At 34.0% G+C, this 20,305-nt stretch overlaps 1 protein-coding gene and 1 non-coding gene across 15 annotated transcripts in view; both read right to left on the reverse strand.

Annotated features, from left to right (window-relative positions):
• Positions 1-20,305, reverse strand: part of OSBPL8 (oxysterol binding protein like 8) — a 154,313-nt gene that overhangs the window by 42,471 nt on the left and 91,537 nt on the right. For 13 of the 14 annotated variants that reach the window (XM_060656904.3, XM_060656911.3, XM_060656910.3 and 10 more), the window contains one exon: positions 6,006-6,076. In XM_060656904.3, the coding sequence (XP_060512887.1) occupies positions 6,006-6,076 (71 nt within the window). Of the gene's footprint in view, positions 1-6,005; positions 6,077-14,581; positions 19,194-20,305 lie in introns of those variants that run through there. The other variant, XM_060656919.3, reaches the window with a different exon arrangement.
• On the reverse strand, positions 4,918-5,048 carry LOC132660485 (small nucleolar RNA SNORA41). Its single transcript, XR_009601825.1, has one exon. It is a non-coding gene; the product is annotated as a small nucleolar RNA SNORA41 (small nucleolar RNA).

Below are 20,305 nucleotides of genomic sequence, written 5' to 3' on the forward strand. Positions count from 1 at the left end.
ATAATTAAAACCTTCACTTATTCTATACATACAGCATATAAAAATTAATGTTAAAGCTATGTTTGTGACATTCTTCCCATTTATCACTGTGATACAGCCTATACAAATTATATACATTATACACAAATTATATACAGCATATACAGCCAAATACAAATCTTCAAATGTCAATTTTCCCTATAAAGCATTTGTGTTAAAAACTAATCCATGTTAAACCCACAAAAGTACTAAAATAAACGCTAATCAGGGGCGCCTGGCTGGCTCAGTCAGAAAAGGATGCAACTCTTGATCTTGGGGTCTTGAGTCTCAGCCCCACACTGGGTGTGGAGACTACTAAAAAAAGTAGACTTAAAAAAAACCTAGTCAATAAATTAAACCACATTATAAGATTAAATAAGATCATTTGTAAATTTTTGCATTCTATTTTCTAGACTATTTCTAGGAAACATACGCAATTATTTATTCTTAAAACAAAAGTATCCAAAGGAATGTTAATTTTTTCACACTTAAAAAATTCCAAATCAAAAAACCAAACCACTTGTATTCTAGCAAGTTACTGCACGTGCTGCCTTATTGCTACTTCTCCAATGGAAAGAAATATACAGATCTTCTGAAATTAGTATTAAAACACTATCTCATTTGTAGTGTTTAAAAACCAATATTCCTAACATCTATTTCTTCCTACCTATCCAGTGCCCCTTGAGTATTATGGTCTTAAACTTGTTTCCAGACTTTGTTTATATTTGTTTTCATTTGATCTTCACAAGAACCTTGAAAAATAGACTTAACAAGTGGTTTTATCTCCATTTTACAAATCATGATCTTCTAAACTAACAATAAATAATAAATATACAGGGATCAGAATCTAGGTCTCTTAATCCAATACTCTTTTAAGGAAACTACATTCTTTAACCTGAATAAAAGAGCATAAACATGAAAACTGCTTCTGTAAATCTTGGAACAATACAATTAAACATGTTTAGTGCCTTGTGTTCTATGATTTTCATTTTTATCTATGGTTTTATCTATTGTTAGACACAGGTACTTAAAGTTCTAAGCGTGACTCCTAGTGCCAAGAAAGTATGGGGGGCTTGATCCAAATGGTGGCTTTCAAATGCTGAATTGCCAATGTGCATATCACTAGGTGTGCTCACGGATAAAAAAAAAACCAAAAAAACAAAAAACTTTGGGTATAAACTCCCTCACTCAATTTTAAAAACCATGAAGGCAGGGACCATATTTTTTCACCAATGATACCCAGGTAACACCTGGGGAAAAGAAAGGGCTCACCAAATACCTGATGAATTAATAAAACGAAAATTAAACTAGCATTTGCAACTCACTTCTTTTACCTCTCCTGAAAATGCCTCTGCTACTAGGTATAAAATATGGGTTATTACGGTGGTGGTAATAATAACTGGCTGAACTAGACAGAAGAGAACTACAAACTACTGGAGGTGGGGGTTAACCCAATTAAATTTTTGTTGAAGTCACTCCTTTCAGGACTAGACTTGAAACACCATACAATTTACTCTGAGAATGGCACAGATTATGATATCAAAACAATTTTACAAAATTCCTCAAGCCAAACAGGTCTCTGTCTTCTTCTTGCCGCTGAGAAGCCAAGGATGGCAAAGGTACTGTCAGAAGAACAGGATGACTTCTATTTCCCACAGCTTAATAGGAAAATGTGTGTTATAATGTACTTCTTAGATACTAGTAAATGAAGAAATGCTAATGAAAATTCATGGCTACTTATTCTTTACCAAAAACTATTCTAAATACTTCATCCTCACAGCAACCCTATGAGATAGTAGTAGTATCTCCCCTTTGCTAATAAGGAAACCAAGACTAACCAACTAAAAATAACTTCCCAAAGTCATAGGGGCAGTAAGTAGATGAGCTGGGATTTGTTCCCTGGTCTACCTAATTCCCAGTCTCAGGCTCTTGGCCACCTTTTTAATGATTTCTCACCTTTTAAAACTATTCACACAGACTCTCAGCCAGACTCAAATTTAAGATTTATCTTCACGAACAACAGGAATTAGTGATTCCTTTGATGATTAAATGAGGTAGTGTATATGATGTGTATAGCGTAGTTGTATGTACTGTGTTTCAGGTTTGTGACTATCTCCTAGATTGCAAATGCTGTCAAAAATTTGACCTTTAAATGAACATTATATGAGAATACTTTCAACTTGCTTTGAAAACTAAAAAATACTACATATATAAGGGATGATGATGATGGTGATGATGATGATGACAATAAGTTACTATGACTGTATCAGATATTCTGATTTGGAAAGTCCTTTTAAATGTCCAAGTAAATATATTTTTTATAGCAAGTGATAGATGATTCAGAGTATCTATAGATAGGCAGATGTACGGCTGAGGGGAAAATCAAGTCAATAAATAGATCTTGGCTCAAAAACCCACTATCCTTGTAACAGGATTCCTTTTATCCCACTAGACACAGTACCCTTGCTGGTAATTCCTTCTGTTGAGATGGACAACATTTCTTTTAGGGGCGCCTGGGTGGCTCTGTCAGTTAAGCACCTGACTTCAGGTCAGATTATGATCTCAGGATTCTTTAGTTGAAGTCCCACCTCTGGCTTCATGCTGACAATGCAGAGCCTGCTTGGGATTCTTTCTCTTTTCCTTCCTCTCTCTCTGCCCCTCCCCACTCCCCCCTCTCAAAATAAATAAACTAAAAACAAACTTTTAAAGTAAAAATTCTTTTAAAAATGCTAACAGGGTGGCACCTGGGTGGCTCAGTTGGTTAAGCATCCAACTTTGGCTCAGGTCATGACCTCATGGTTCATGAGTTCAAGCCCCACATCGGGCCCTGTGCTGACAGCTCAGAGTCTTGAGCCTGTTTCAGATTCTATGTCTCCCTCTCTCTCTGCCCCTCCCTCACTCGCATTCGGTCTCTCTCTCAAAAGTAAATAAACATTAAAATAAAAATGCTAACAGGAAGATGGGATGACTTCATTAACTGACTTTGCCAATTCACACTCATTTACAGAATGCATGAGAAATAGAAACCGTATTTTTTTAAATGGGGGGGGGTGTAAAAAAAATTCGGGGGTAAAAAAGGGTGTATTCCAAAAAAAGGGTATATTCCATTGTGCTCACTGGTCTTAATCATGTATTTTAAGAAATAACTTAATCGCAAATCTTATGATCAAAATGGCAGTATTATTACTTTTTGTATCAAGTTCAGAAAAGTATACAGTTAAAATTATGATGGGCTCAGTTATGCATACTGATTTTTAAAAATTTTTTTAATGTTTATTTATTTTTGAAAGAGAGAGAGAGACAAAGTGCAAGTGGGGGAGGGGCAGAGAGGGAGACCCAGAATCCAAAGCAGGCTCCAGGCTCTGAGCTGTTAGCATAACTCATAAATTAAAAAAAAAAAAAAATTTTAATGTTTATTTTTGAGAGAGAGAGAAAAAGTCAGTTATGCACACTGATTAAAGAAGGAATAACAAAACTTTAAGACTAAAATGTTCAGAATTCCATGTGAATGTAGTTTAATGACAAATGTATAAATTTTAAGATTGTTGTGAAAAACAAGAGAATAGGTTATGGGTTAAAATATTTAAGGACAAACTAGCAATTATGCATCTCTTCAGCTAACTGAATTAACAAGTATTAAACCTAAAGATGGAATCAATAGGTTCCAGCTTGGAAAATAACAGGATGAGTATAATCTTACTTACACTAGTTATCACATTAAGAATCCCCAGTCATTTGCTGTAATTCTTTTTTTGTTTTTTTTTTTTCTTTTCAAGTAAGCTCTATGTCCAAAGTGAGGCTTGAACTCACAACCACAAGATCAAGAGTTGCACACTCTACCTACTGAGCCAGCCAGGTGCCCCTCACTGTAATTCTTATTCAAAGAAAGAAAATGAATTCTCAAATACCTACTATTAGTCAGTTACTCTGCCAGGCACTTGCGGTATCACAGTCTGGGGTGTGGATCTTATCTGCCTTGCACAGGCAAGAAAACTAAAGCCACTTTGACTCTTTTGAGAGTTACTTAATTTCTCTAAGTTTCAGTCTGTTCACTTATAAAATGGGGCCGATATACCCGTATCCTCAAGTATCGTTATGAGAGTTAAGAGGACACACAGTAAGCTCTTAATACAAAATAGCTATTAATATCACTGTAATTAGTATCTATATAGGTAATGTACGTAAGATTCAAACTCACACTTTTTATTCTAAAACAGTTCTGTCCAACAGAACTTTCTGAATGACAGAAATGCCATATGTGGCTACTGAGCACTTGAGATGTGGCTAGTGTAACTGAGGAACTAAATTCTAATTTCAGTTAATTTTAGTTAATTCAAATTAAAGAGTCATATATGATCAGTGCTGTTGTTCTCAAAGTGCATTTCTAAAGGCTGTGCTTTTTTCATTAATGCACCCTGCTCCAGTAAGGTATGTAAACTTTCTTTTCAGGCTCCCTGCTTTCTGCCGCCCACCTCCCAATTTAGAGACTTCATATGGGTGACTGCGATATGTAAGTATTTAAGTATTTAGGCTTCTGAATAGGAATACTGCTCTACTACATATTCACCAATTCTGGCATTAACTGCCTGAAAATAGGTCTTTACAGTTCTATAAATTTCATTGTATTTCTAGCACTGAAGACCCAAGATAAATTATTTCCTCTTTAATTTTCTTTAATAACACATCTCATATAAAATGATCAAGGGATTTCTCATTCATATGTTTTATATATATGAATTACTATTAAACTTTCATCCCGAGTACTTTTACACATATGATATTTATGTAATGAATACTTGAAAAGTGTGGATAAAATTTATGTAAAATTATATATACATATCATGGACTCCTCCCAATCATTCCCATGAATGGAAACAAAAATGTAGGGTTTTTTTCATCTTCTGTTTGTCACACATATGCCCACTTCAATTTTGCTAAGAAAGAGGTGTTTAATCATGGAACAGTTTCTCTCCCACAGAGGTATGCCACAACTGCTACATAAGAACAGCTGCAGACCAGTAGCTGTGGAAGAAAAATAAGGTTTTTTTTGTTTTTTTTTTAACGTTTTATTTATTTTTGAGACAGGGAGAGACAGAGCGTGAACAGGGAAGGGTCAAAGAGAGGGAGACACAGAATCTGAAACAGGCTCCAGGCTCTGAGCTGTCAGCACAGAGCCCGACGCGGGGCTCGAACTCACGGACCGTGAGATCATGACCTGAGCCGAAGTCGGCCGCCTAACCAACTGAGCCACCCAGGCGCCCCTTAAAACCAAAATCCAGTGCTGAGAATAGCAGAGAATTTACTAGTTTAAGAAATAGGTTTTCTTACAGTCACTGAAGTTTGATTCCACAAACAAAAGCTGCTTCTGCTATTAAACCTGACCAGAAATAATAGTCAGAAGTCAAATTCCTTAACAAATTATAGCAAACCTCGTGAATTAAGAAAGGAAAACCAATGTGTTACACAATGTTTCTCAAATTTGAATATCTACCCTTTAAAGAACAAATTCTCAACAGTAAGAATATGCACAAGTATCCCAGTTTGAGAATCACTAATTTAGGAAACTTTATCTTATTCTATCTAAGAAGAGATCTTTCAACTGCAGGGTACTGCAGGAGATCTTCAGCCTTTGGTAAAATGTATGTATTTTGATAGTCATTCAGATAAACTCAAAACACTTAAGAATTAAAACAAAACAAAACCACACACAAATCCTGAGAATTTATCTGAATGGAACCCTCAGACTTCGGTCTGTTACTATAATAGACATACCAGAAACAACAGAACTCTGGAGAGAACACACTGGTTACCAACAGACTGTATTCCCAAGTAACCAACAGCAGCCACATCAACCCCAGTGGATCATGGTTTAGATAAACCAACATAAAAACATGTCATAAAAATTGGATATGATTTTAGTGTTAGTTCCTCATCTTAAATATTAGAAAAATGCCATAATAATGTATTTGGGGACAGCACACGCTTACCTTGCTCTTTGACATAGAAAGTGAAGATTCATCTTTATTTTGAGAAATGTCTTCCTTTCCTCTGTCAAAACCTTTAAAACACATTGTCATCATTTCAATATTACTATATAGCAATGTAGGCATTAGAAAGTAGAGGCATATAAGTCATCCAATTTCAAATATACATTATATTTTATGAACACTGGTATAAAAAGCCTAGACCAAACATAGCGTTAAACTATTATAGTTTAAAAGATTTCTAAGGGATCATATGTAGCTTAGTAACTCTTTAAAATAAATTAAGGCTTACAAAGGCAATGAAGTCTTTTCCTGAATCCATCAACATCAAGCTCAAGACCTCTTTTCTGTGATCTCAGAACACTTTGCATAAATTCAGGCCTCGTGGAGCTTTTATTCTAGTGAGCTGTTTTCTAATGAAGAATCCTAACTGACAGAAACAACTCAACATACTTTTCACACCTCTTGCCAAATTGGAAACAACTCCAGAACTGGTTTTGAGAGACTAGGGAAATAAATCTAGGTTGAGGGACAGACTTAAAAAAATCTAACAATGTGCTTACTGTGAGAATTACATGAGGATCCATTAGAAAACACTTAGCATTAAAAAAAAAAAAAAAAAAAAAGAAAGAAAAAGAAAACACTTAGCATAGCATTTTCCACATAGTACACATTCAGTTAATATTGACTCTTAAGATGATCGTTGGCACTAATGCTGCACAAATTGTAAAAAGATAAATCTAAAATACACCAATGCACTGGGATGAACATGCACAGATCCCTGCACTCATGTAACACATTAATGTAACACTGTGCCAAGGCAATTAACAAATTAATGTTATTATAATACAATGAGAGAAATGTTAATACTGAAATTTTTGTGTCAAGTAAAAGGAGTACTCATTTTAATAATGTTCTTTCTACTTTTGAGGGAAAGTATTATTAACTCTTCCCTATAATTATTTGTTCTAAGTCCAATAAAAGCCTGTATTAAATAAAAATATATATATAATTATTCATAAAGCAGCACTTAAAAAATCATCAGTAGCACCACTGCCTGAAGCATTTAGAAATCAGTTCTAACATACCAGTGATACCATTTATTCTGCATTTGGTTTATATTAGCTAAAAACAAATCCATTCCAATTTCCTAATCCAGAGATTTGGTTGAATTATTTTCTGTAATATGAAGAAGGAATCTCCCCCTGTCCTCCCAACTATGGTAAGGAGAAGGATCACTCAAACCCAATATTAGGGGGAAAAGAACTTTCATAAATACAACATGAAATTTTAAATAACCAAAATTCTAGACTTGAGTATAAAGCAAACTGAAGTTATATATTTACTCAGAATAATAACATTTTGTTAATATGTAATCCTTGATACTAACAAACTCACATAAGTTATTTCAAAGATTTTCTACATATATGTACAAAAGAACAAAATTTTCTAAAAGTATATATTGTAAATATAAAAAAATGACATCATTTATTCTCACAAGAACAGACTTTCACTTCAATTTCTCTACTGAGATCTTGGGTTTCAGCTGAATCTAGCCCAATCCATTTATTAGATTAACACCCATTTTGAAGTAGAAACCATTCTACTTTCACACATTATTTTAAAAGCGTAATAGTAAATTAAAACAAAAGTGAAAGTTATAAATCTGAATAGACTTTGACATGCAAATAAGTCTCACAGAAAGTTTCTAATGTTAAAAAAGGACATCATAAACCTTTGTTGTATATTACCTGCCAAACCCAGTAAATGAATATACCACTTTATAAGTTTCTCTATACCTCAAACTTGTCAATCATTATTTTAGAAGCTGGCCCTGATGACTCCCAAGTTACTTAAAATTATAGAGGGATAAAGCAAGATGCCAAGTCTGGTCAAATACTTGGGAGTTTCAACTAAGGATAAATACAAGTAGATAATCAGCATAATGTGCAAGGAACGTACAAAAATGTTCAAAAGCCTTAAAAAGGAAATATTGCCAGATTGTACACTAAGTTTTCAAGGGTAATTCCAAAATAAGCAAAGCACAAAGTGTCACTCTAGACACTTTAGTCTGTATAAAGCTGGTTTCCTAAAGACGTGTAAAATAAAAGCATATTTATTAGAAGCAAAAGCCTACTTCTTAGGCTTTTATTTTCCACCATGTGTGGGTATTCAAAATACTTTAAAATTACTCCTTTATTTTATTTTTAATATTTATTTATTTTTGAGAGAGAGACAGAGTGCGAGCGGGGAGGAACAGAGAGAGAGGGAGACAGAATCTGAAACAGGCTCCAGGCTCCGAGCTATCAGCACAGAGCCCAACGCGGGGCTTGAACTCACAAACTGTGAGACCATGACCTGAGCCGAAGTCGGCCGCTCAACCAACTGAGCCACCCAGGCGCCCCACTCCTTTAATTTTTTAAAGTGATATTTATAGACAAAATCCTAAAGCCTATGACACATTATTATTGACCATAATTATTAATAATGCAGAACAGGGGCGCCTGGGTTGCTCAGTTGGTTAACTGTCTCACTCTTGATTTTGGCTCAGGTCATAATCTCCTGGTTTGTGAGACCCAGCCCAGTGTCTGGCTCTTCACTGACAGCACGGAGCCTGCTTGGGATTATTTCTCTCCCTCTGCCCCTCCCCTGTTCCTGTGCACCCACTCCTCAAAATCAATAAATAAACTTAAAAAAAAAAAAAAAAAAAGCAGAACAGTTTCAGATCATGACTTTTTACCAAGTTTGTGTATCAGTGACTTTAGCAGTAAATTATCTTCCTGCTATTCTCCCTACTGCCTCAATGATACAGAGACCTATATCCCCATCAAAATGCTAAAACTAAAAAGGCTAACACTTTCCAAGTACAGATGAGAATGTGGAGCCTCTGGAAGTCTACTTGCTATTGATGAGAGTATAAAGGGGCATAACTACTTTGGAAAACTATTTGAAAGTATATACTTAATCTGAATATATGGGTATTCTACACAAACCAATTCTAATCCTAGATATACCTGAAAGAAATGGTTGTATATATATCAAAAGAAAGTACAAAAATATTCAAAGCAGCTTTATTCATAATAGCCAATATCTGAAACCAACTCAAATGGCTATTAATAGAATATATTGCAGTATATTTACACGATGGAATGCTGCACAGCAATGAAAAAGAGCCAATTATTATTACAGAAAACAGACATAAATATTGAGCGAAAGAAGCCATGTCTTCCCATTTAAAAAAAAAAAAGCACACATTGTATGATTCCATTTATATAAAGTTCAGGCAATGGCAAATCTAATCTATAGTGTTAGAGGTTGTTACAGTGGTTTATCTTTGTTGTAGGAGGAACTGATTTGAGGGGCATGAGGGAGTCTTCTGCGGATTTGGGAACTGGTTACATGTATCTATGTGTAACTTAAAATTCAAAAAGCTGTGCATTTAACTATATGTAAGTTATGCATCAATTAAAAAATAAATAGGGGCACTTGGATGGCCCAGTCAGTTGAGTGTCCAACTCTTGTTTTCAGCTCCGGTCATGATCTCACAGTACATGAGATCGAGCCCTATGTTGGGTTCTGTCGGGCTCTGCACTGACAGTGTGGAAGGAGCCTGCTTGGGATTCTTGCTCTCCTCTTTCTCTGCTGCTCCCCTACCAGCATTCTCTCTCTCTCTCTCTCTCTCTCTCTCAAAATAAATATTTTTTTTTAATGGGGAAAAATAAAAATGAAAATAAAAACTCACCCAGCCTTCTCTATTCCATTAGTTTATTAGACTTCCACTTTGACATCCTTCCTCACTTAGTCTATATCCCTTTAACCAATTTTCTACCTAATTCTGATTCATTCATCAATAATGATAAGTAACACATTAATGAAAACAATAAAGCAACCAATATCCATTTGTAAAAACATTTGTGATTATGACACTTATGCTAGTGCTTTAGTTTCTAATCTTTAAAACACCACAAAAAATTCCAAATGTTGGGGTGCCTGGGTGGCTCCATCAGTGAAGTGTCCAACTTCAGCTCAGGTCATGATCTCACAGCTCGTGAGTTCAAGCCTCACGCTGGGGTCTGTGCTTTGGATTCTTTGTCTCCCTCTGTCTGCCCCTCTCCTGCTCATGCTCTCTCTCTCAAAGATAAACATTACAAAAAAAATTATTAAAAAATCCCAAATATTAACTATTTTATAGAATTGAGGAAATCAAGGCTCCCAGAAATTAAGTAATTTGATTAATGTCAGTAAGTCAAAGTGTCAGAGCAGATAGAAACTTAGGTCTAACTTTAAAATTCATGCTGTTTTTATGGGGCACCTAGGTGATTCAGTCAGTTAAGTTTCAGACTCTTGATTTCCACTCAAGTCATGATCTCACAGTCATGAGATAGAGCTCTACATCAGGTTCTGCACTGGGTGTGGAAACTGGTGAAAGTCTCTTTCTCCCTCTCCCTCTGCTCCTCCCCTGCACGCACATGCTCTCTCCCTCTCTCTCAAATTAAAAAAATAAAATTAAAAAAAAATAGTAAAATAAAATTCATGCTGTTTTTAGAATGCCAGGGTACCTCTGAAGACCTAAGGCCACCTCTTCTGATAGGCCTTGCTTTGACTGTGTAGGCATAGTTAGCAGTCCTCTTCTCTGAGACATAGAGCATTTCATACATTTGTACTACCATATTTATCACAATCTGCTTCAATTATTTTTCATGTTCATATTCAATACTTGACTGTGAATTCCTGAAGAGAAAGGTCTAATCCTTATTTATCCTTTCAAACACAGAAGTTTGATAAATTGATCCAAAAAATAACAACAGTGTACTCTGTTACTTGCAATTATTTTATTAAATATGTGAAAGACAGCTTCAGAAAAATGCATAAAACATAAATGTGTAATTTAATGTATATAGTGAATATCTGCATAACTACCACCCAAATAAAAAACACAGAATTGCCAAAATCCTGTAAGATCCTCCCCACCTCCCAGTGCCATTCTTGATCACAATCCACTCTTCTCAAAAGTAACTACCTTGACTTTTGCAAACATTCTTTACCAGCATGTCAAGCAGGTATTTCATTCAGTTGCATTGATGATTAGAATCCTATTGCATGACTATATCACCATTTATCCATTGATTGTAGATAAACATTTGGGTTGTTCCCAGTTTGTCTCTTTTATGAACAATGGTGCCACAAATATACTCTGAAACGTATCCTAGTCAACATATGTATGTGTGTGTGTGTCTACACACACACTGTATATATATATATATGTATATGTATATATGTATGTATATATATACACACACAAATATGTCCGTGAGTTTCCCTAAGTTTAAACCTAGAAGCAGAAATTTTGGCTTATAGTATATGTGTGTCTTCAATTTTAAGGATAACAAAATTGTTTATTTTTCTACTAATAGTGTGTAAGAGTTCTCCTTTCTCCTTATTCATGTCCATATCAATATTGACAAACTTATTATTTTTGCGGATCTGTTGGGTGTGTATTATCAATGTGTATGTATATGTGTGTATATATATGTGTGTGTATATATCCATAAGGTTCTAGTTTGCAGGTCCCTGACTATTAACGATGTTGAGCATTTTCTCACATTAGTCATTTTAACTTTCTCTTTGTGAAGGACCTCTTTAGATCGTTTGTGCATTAAAAAACAAACAAACAAAACACAACTTATTGCCTATCTTTTTCATATTGATTTATATAGCAATTCTGATGTATTTCAGATACTGCCCTTTACCAACTGTGTTTTATAAATAACTTCCTATTCTATGGCTTGTCTTTTTATTCCATGTATTTTTTTTTATAAACAGTTCTTAATTTTAATGTAGTCAAATTTCGTCATCTCATCCTTTAATGGTTAGTGCTTTCTGGTCTTAAAGTCTTCCCTAAATCTGTGGTCATAAAGATATTTCCAAGTAGTGTAGTAATACACAGAGTTTACTTCCTCCTACTAATCCAATGGAATATTCTTTTTTTTTTTTTTAATTTTTCTAAATGCTTATTTATTTTTGAGAGATGGAGTGTGAGCAGGGTAGGGGCAGAGAGAGAGGGAGACACAAAATCCGAAACAGGCTCCAGGCTCTGAACTAGCAGCACAGAGCCTGATGTGGGGCTCAAACCCACAAACTGTGAGATCATGACCTGGGCCGCTTAACTGACTGAGCCACCCAGGTGTCCCTGGAATATTACTCTTAAACAAATGAACACGCTGTCCTTAACTTCTACATTGTTAACAAAATACAAGTGTTATCATCATTGATAAAGTATAATTTTTTACATACTTCCATAATAATTCCATATAATTCCAACATATTTGTTAAGGTACAAGTGACAAAAAAGTAATTTTTTTCCCAAGGAAACTAAAATGAAAAGAAGGTTATGCTCAAAATAGTAAGACAAAATTATCTTTCAATGTCACTAGTGGAGAACCTCTCCTCTAATAATGTCAGATAGACATTATTATGCATCTAATTATAATTATAAATGCATCTAAATTTATTTTTCAGTACAATGAAATGTCCCAGAAGAAACATATGTTTTGTTTTGTTTGTTTGTTTGTTTATTTATTTATTTATTTTAATTTGAGAGAGAGAGAGAGAGTGCATGTGCAAGTGGGAGAGAGGTGCAGAGAGAAGAGAGAGAGAGAGAGAGAGAGATTGAATCTTAAGCAGGCTCCATGCTCAGTGCAGAGCCTGACATGGGGCTTGATCCCATGATCCTGAGATCCTGACCTGAGCCAAAATTAAAAGTCTGAAGCTCAACTGAGTGAGCCACCCAGAAGCTCCTATGTTCTACTCTTGAACTGGAAAAACAACAACAACATAAAAAGCCACTTCTTTGAAGTACCTAATTCCATTCTATTTCTTAGCTGATAAAATATATTGAAAATAGCTTTCTATCATGGCTAGTTGCAATACAACTGTTGGTTGTAAAAAGGGGATGTGGAAGCATCCCTATGAATATGATTTTCTCTATTTCAAGAATCAGAAAACAAAGATAACCATTTACTTTTTCTTTCAAATAAATCAATCCAGGGTAAACTTTAGTATATTCTTTGAGAAGATAAACAGACAATTCTGCCTTTAGTTACCTAATTAAGTAAATACCAAACTTTTAAAAAGTGAAGTTTTCTGTTGTTTAGTAGAGTCACATGATTATTCTTTAATATTAAGTAGACTCAGTGCATGAAGGTTAGCAAACATTTGCTAGCAACCTTGCTGGCTAAAAACTGAAATAGACAAATGCAGAAATAGAACTAAGTCACACTGTAAAAGCAAATAGAGTATTTAATAACATTAAAAAATTTCAGTACGTTGTATTTTAAAAGCCACTTCTGATAAATACAAATACTAAAAGGTACTTGTACACCATTCTGAGAACATAAGAAGCATGACAGTAACCATGCTATACTGAGAAGACTAAACACAGATTATGAATGCTATTTACAGCTTATGCTACTTAGTTCAGGCCTATGGTTTCCAATTCTTTTTTGAAACACTGTTGGACAAGAAAATGAAATCAGTGACTTTATAATAAATTAATTGTCCAGGTAACACCTTCCATAAGGTGTTTCAGTATTTCAAAATGATGCATATAACCACCTGTCAGCACGAATCTTCACAAAAAGCCAAGAAAAAATACTTGTGTGAAAGTAGAAAATATAATTCAAATTTAACAAAACGTGTCAGAAAAATATATAAATGGTCAAAGCAAGCACCAGTTTCAGTCAGTATTTCTTTGTCAGGAGTATTAGAAGAATATTTTTATTCTAAAAGAAAAATATAACCTCAAAAGAATAGATAAAATTATGAAAAGATTTATTTAAAATTTTGAAAGGAAAACAAAGATTTTTAAATATTTTAAAATCTATATCCAAATATTTGCTACAATAAATCTTTTTCATACAATAAAAGACCAATTTATATCTACATCTTATTAATCATTTAATGTCTAAATCTTAACTGTCAAATGGCTAATTGCAATATTAAAAATATTACCTTAAAAATAACAATTTCTTAGCAAAACCTAATTATACACAAATACATCTAACAAGAAGGGAGGCATTTCAAAAATTATACTCAGGTAGAAAATTTCACTTTAGTCAGGACTTGAGCTAATTAAAGTTTAAACTAAACATCAATTGTAACGTAGCTACTATTCTGCAGAAAACAGCCAAACAAGTATCAATATTAGATATTTGGGTTTCATTTGCAAAAGCCTCAGAGATATTTGTTTATTTATAGAATTTTACATTTATCTCAAGTCCAGAAAATGTTTAAATTTTATCGAAGGGTCATGATATTTATTTTTACAATTAAACAAAGATTCATGCTATCAGCATGCCAGATTTGTACTTCACTGAATCACTAGTTCTCAAGTTTGAGATTAAGAGATTGTAAGAGAAAAAATGGAAAAGCCAAGCCATATAGCAGCAGTCACTAAAACTGAACCTTTCACTATATAATCTGTTTCATTTAAATGAAAGCAGTTTTTAGACTTTAAAATACTAGTTTAATGAAAAGTCGGCAAGGAATTAAGAAAAAAGTGCAAGATTAAACAAACAAACCTGGCAATAAAGGAGAAAGTTCATTGTATCCTCCAAATGAAGCATTCCGGACAAGCTTTCGGCCATCAATTCGTGGAGGAAATAAAACAGGCGAAAACACAGTACAAGAAGAAAATCTACGTTGTTGTGAGCTCTCTTCTTTCATGGCTTAGAAGGTCTATTTAACGTATACGTTCACCCAGAAGGCTAATTAGATCAGTACAGCAACAAGAGGCTTTTCTCTCAAATCCAAATGTAGCGAAACCCACCAGCACAAACAAAGGACACACACATTTAACAGCAAAGGAGAAGGACCAGAGACTCAGATCAGCAATAAACAGAAAAGGCATTAAGCCATGCTAGTGGGTTTTTTCTTTTTTTAATGAACTGATAAACAAGAAAGGCTATTCCCCTAATGTTTCTCCTTTTTATCAAACCAGCAATGCCCTGAACTGAATTGGTGTCTTAGTAAAACAAAGCAAGATCAATACTTAGAGATTCAGGATGAAGTAAAATGCAACCCTTTTCTCACATCCGTTATGTTTTTGTAGTATCCGCCACACTTCCCACCTCTTCCGATTCTTTCTAGGTTTTGCTTACTTTAAAAATGGATATAAACACAACACTGTTTATCTCTCCTGACACCTCTAGATCTATATCTAACCTACTGCTTGCCTCAGCCATGATTAAGAATTCATAAGGAAAGATACTCTTTCAAGTGCAATTTTGATGGATTCTAACAGCTAAAGCAGAAAATAAATATTTAAGTTTTACCTCTAGCAAAGATACAGGAGTCATTGACAGCATTACTGCAAACCAATCAACAGAAAAGACTGAAAAGACACCATAATAATGCTGAATGCTCCAATACATTTTCCTTGAAACAGATAATGAGCTGCTATAGTTCGTCTTCACTGCATTTAAACTTTTCAAAATATATCATCTACCAATGAGGATTTTGCACTAAAATTCTCCTATTTAAAGTAAAATGCAGCTTTATTATCACAATAATAAATGGAAATATCTTTCTTTACTAGGTTAATACTAAGTTACTAGTATTATCTCACATCATTAAATCTACAGGAAAGTACCAACAGCCAAAACAATACACTATGCTCTCTTTATAACTAACCTTTAACATTTCAATGAATTCTTTCCTAGTTATATTAAAATCCATTTTCCTTATTCTACCTTAATTGAAATTAAAAAGCTCTAGTCAATTACTTCCTCTATATATCCTGAATTTTTTCTGGTCAGAGTTCCAACCTAGAAATACACTCTCTTAGTTGAAAAACTAACTCAGTGGTTCATTTTTACAGGTACTTTACCATAAGATCTCAGTTTCCTTCCTTTTATTATGCATATGGCTCCAGGCTAGTTCTCTACTCCTATACAACAGCATCCTGTATAGTCCAAGACTGTTTCTCTTTACTAGACAGGACATTTAACAACAAACAAATTCAATTTCCTTTATGTAACGTGATCTTTCTTGGGCAAAGGCATTTCAAAATCAATTAGTGGTAAAAATAAGTTAATGGTTGATAATTACAACTACAACAGGGATTTGAGGGTTTTTTTTTCTTTTCTCCATGTCATGAAATATAAATGACCATTAATTATAGACAAGAGAGAAATAATTATAATTAATTCATGCAGTGGTGCTTGCCTCTCAAGGCATTATAGTGTAATGGTTAAGCAGGATTTGAAATTAAATTGCCTGGGTTCAAATCCCAGCTGGATGCATTGAAGCAATTAAGTTAATTTATGTGGGTCTCTGTCCTCTCATTTATAAAATACTACTACCTATATTACCAGGTTGTTGTAAGGATCAAACTGGAGAATATATATAAAATCTAGCAAAGTTCCAGATTAAAATGGCAGAATAAAGACACTAACCTAATGTGTTCCCTCCTAAAACTCAACTAAAATTATAATAAAGGGTTAATTTTTTAAAACCATAAAAAAGTATAGGTATGTATCCCACAAGTATGTATCCAGGACAGGATACATCAACAACATATATTTGACACTGGAAAGCATGAAATTAACAAAGAGTCATTGTTTTGCAGATCACACAAAGCTTAAATCACAAACCAGCAATGACAAAAACTGAGAACCAGCCCTATTTATGCCAAAGAATCCTTTTGCACATAATTGATACCAACAAGTTCCTCTAGATCAGAAATCAGATTAAGCTACTGATATCAGCAATTATTCTGGAATTAGGACAAAAATACAGTATAAGCAATGGTTTCAAGTTGGAAGGAAAATGACTTTCAACTTAGAATTCCATACCCAGCCAAACTATCAATTACATATTAGGGTAAAATAAAGATATTTTTACACATGCAAGACCAAAAATTCACTTTCCATGCATATTTTCAAATAATTTACTAGAGTAGTCCCTCTCACTTAGGGTTCATTAGGGCTAGTGCACTAAAATGTCCACTCTTCAAAATGAAGTAATTTTCCTTCCATACATCTATAATAGCTCTAACCATGCGCCATAATCCTTGGGAGAACTTAGAAAATACTCACTTAAATTATTTTCCACAGGCCTTACTTCCCTCAAAAGACACCACTTGAAAATGGCTGTACTACAATACATATTCTATCAAAAAGTGATAGCAAAAGGTGATACAGGAAACAGGATACTCAATATAAAAGAGCTGTCATCACCCAAAAAGTCCTGTACCATTGTACTATTTCTTTGTAAACCAAGGAAAAATTGTTTGGGTGAACTCTGCCCAATTTTTTTTCTGAATTTGGCTCTTGTCTTGATAGTACACTAGTGAAGTTTCTCCTCTTTGCCCCATGCCGTGATGTTTGGGTAAGGTGAGTATACTTCCAGTACGCTGATTTTTTTTTTTTTTTTTTAAGATTTTATTTTTTAGAGTTTTAGGTTCACAGCAAAATTGAGATCTCCCATATATCCACATAGCTCTCCACATATGTAGTCTCTCCTATTATCAATTTCCCTCACCAGAGTGATACATTCGTTATAACTGATGAACCTATATTGACATATCATAATCAAAGTCTATAGCTTATCTTAGGGTTCACTTTTTTTGATGTACATACCATGGGTGTGGACAAATGCATAATGACATGTATCCATCACTACAGTATCATCCCGAGTATTTTCACTGCCATAAAAACCTTCTGTGCTCTGCCTATTCATTGTTGCCTCCCTGTTAACTCCTGGAAACCAAGGATCTTTTTACTGTTTCCACAGTTTTGCCTTTAACACAATGTCATGTAGAACTCTAATGAATAACATTATTTCTAAGTCTCTGTTGTGTTTCATTTGTCTTTATTTCAGCACCAACACCTACTGTCTAACTTACCAGAGCATTATGGTAAGTACTAAATAACCCCTGACCCTTGCCTGGCTCTGATTCTTCAGGAGGGTCTTCACTCTTCTTTGCCCTTGGTTATCCTTAGACAGTTTAGGATAATCTTATCAAGTATCATGAAAAAATCCTGTTGAGATATGGATTCAAAATACATTGAACAGATAAAATCAATTTGATAAGTGCCATACTAAATAATACTGAATTTTCCTACTGGAAACACGGTATGTCTATTTAATTGAAAATATATCTCTCCATTTATTGAGAATACATCATCTTAATGTTATACTTTTCTACATAAAGATATTCTGTTAGATTTATTAGATGTATGCCTATGTACACCTTATTTTCTGTTGTTTTAAGTGGCATTTTTTGAACTGCATCTTTCCAACCATTTGTTACTGGTACACAGAACTGGAGTTAACATATATTCAGTAATTTTTTAATGATTTTAATAATTTATCTGTGAATTTGGGAGAGGTTCTATATAAACAACTATACACTAGCTGCAAATAAATTTTGTTTCCTCCTTTATTTTTTTTACATTATTCACTAGCTAAATTTCAAGTACAATATCGTAATGAAGTGTAGACAGTACACACTTTTTCCTTGTTCCTAATTGTTACAAGGTTAAGAAAGCATTTGTTCCTATTTCTAATTTGCTACAATTTTTTTTTTTTTACCATAATGGATGTTAAAACTTTCAAATACATTTTGTTAATGGGATGACAACATAGTTTTTCTCCTATAATCTGTATGTTAAATGACAATCACAGATTTTCTAATACCAAAGCCATCCTTATAATGCCTGAAATAACCCCACTGTGGTTATAATGTATTATTTCTTTATATCTTGCTTGATTCAACAGTTTGCTAATAATTTGTTAGAACTTCATCTAAATTCATGAGCAAGAATATCTTGTAGCTTTTCTTTGTAATGTCTGCTTTCCATATACAAGAATTTTTATTTGTCCATTTCTATTCTAAGATGCCATCAACTATCAGCTACATTCCTGACTTCAGAGATGTCATAAAAATATGAGGAGAAGAAGACTGATGGATATTATTACATTGTAAAAGAGATCCCAAATTCAGAGATGATATCAAGTGTTTAACAATTGCCAATGGAGATTGCAAAACACTATCAATTAAAGATCTAACCCAATTTCAGAGATGTTAAAGTCAGAGGACGGGTACTGTTTTAGACTTAATGAAATACAGTATTAATGTGATATTGGAATTATATTTTTCCCTAAACATTCAGTAGAACTTGCTTGTAAATTTATCTGAGCCTATAATGTCTTTGTAAAGATAATATATATTACTAATTAGATAATAAAAATCACTAGAATTTCCTATTACTGAATAAATTTTGGGAAGTACTCTTTCTAGAAATTTGTTCATTTAATCTAATTTTTCAAATTTATTGGCTAGAGTTGCTGCCTACATTTTTAGTTGTGTCTTTTTTTCCTAAAAATATTTCTACTTTTTTTCCCCTTAATCCTGCTCATTTTGATATTTCTTATTAGCCTTTTCAAACAACCAACTTTATCTTTCCTGATAACTCTCACCTATGTCTATTATCTTTATTATTTCCTTTCTTCTACCTACTTCAGGTTCATTCTATTATTTTTCTAACACTAAGTTAAATGCTTGCTTCATTACTTTTCAGCATTCCTGCTTGTCAAGTATTAGCATTGAAACTATTATTGTTGTTTAGATTTCCTGCTTGGGAATTGTGAGGCCTCCTTAATCAGAGGGTTGTTGTCTTTCATCAGTTCTGAAAGGTTCCCAGCATTATCTTTCAATATTGCCTTCAACCCAGTAAATCACATTCTGTCATTTATAATTCCAGTTGGTGCAGATATTGGTTTGGATGGTAGGTAGTTTGTGTAGATTCTGACGGTGCCTTGCCTCCTCATGTTTTTCCTCATTTTTCCATCTTTGCTAGCATTTGGTACTGTCAGTGTACCGGATTTTAGCTATTCTAATAGGTGCATGATGATATCTCATTGCTATTTTGTTTACTGATTTTTAGTTATGAGCTCATATGTAATTTTTGGAGGCTTGTGCTTAAAACTCTCACGTAACAAGTATCTGTGTTGATTCGTCTAGGCCCCTTTGAATACTAAAAACTCAAGATCATTTTAAACTAAATGGAGGGATGTTTTTGTTTTTGCCACAGAGACAGTGTGAATTCTGGCTCCAAGCCTACATGAGTATATTGTGTTTCTCAAAGTATCGAGTCTCTCTCTCCCCCCCCCCCCCCCCCCCCCCCCCCCCCCCCGTTCTACCTAGAGTCACATCAAAGAAAGGCAAACACACTAGTGTCTTCCTCTATGGGTATGTTTTCCAAGTTTGTTTTTGTTTTTTGTTTTTTAACAAGAAGGAC

Source organism: Panthera onca, chromosome B4 (genome assembly GCF_046562875.1).
Source record: "Panthera onca isolate mPanOnc1 chromosome B4, mPanOnc1 haplotype 2, whole genome shotgun sequence".
In the NCBI taxonomy this organism is placed as follows: Eukaryota; Metazoa; Chordata; class Mammalia; order Carnivora; family Felidae; genus Panthera; species Panthera onca.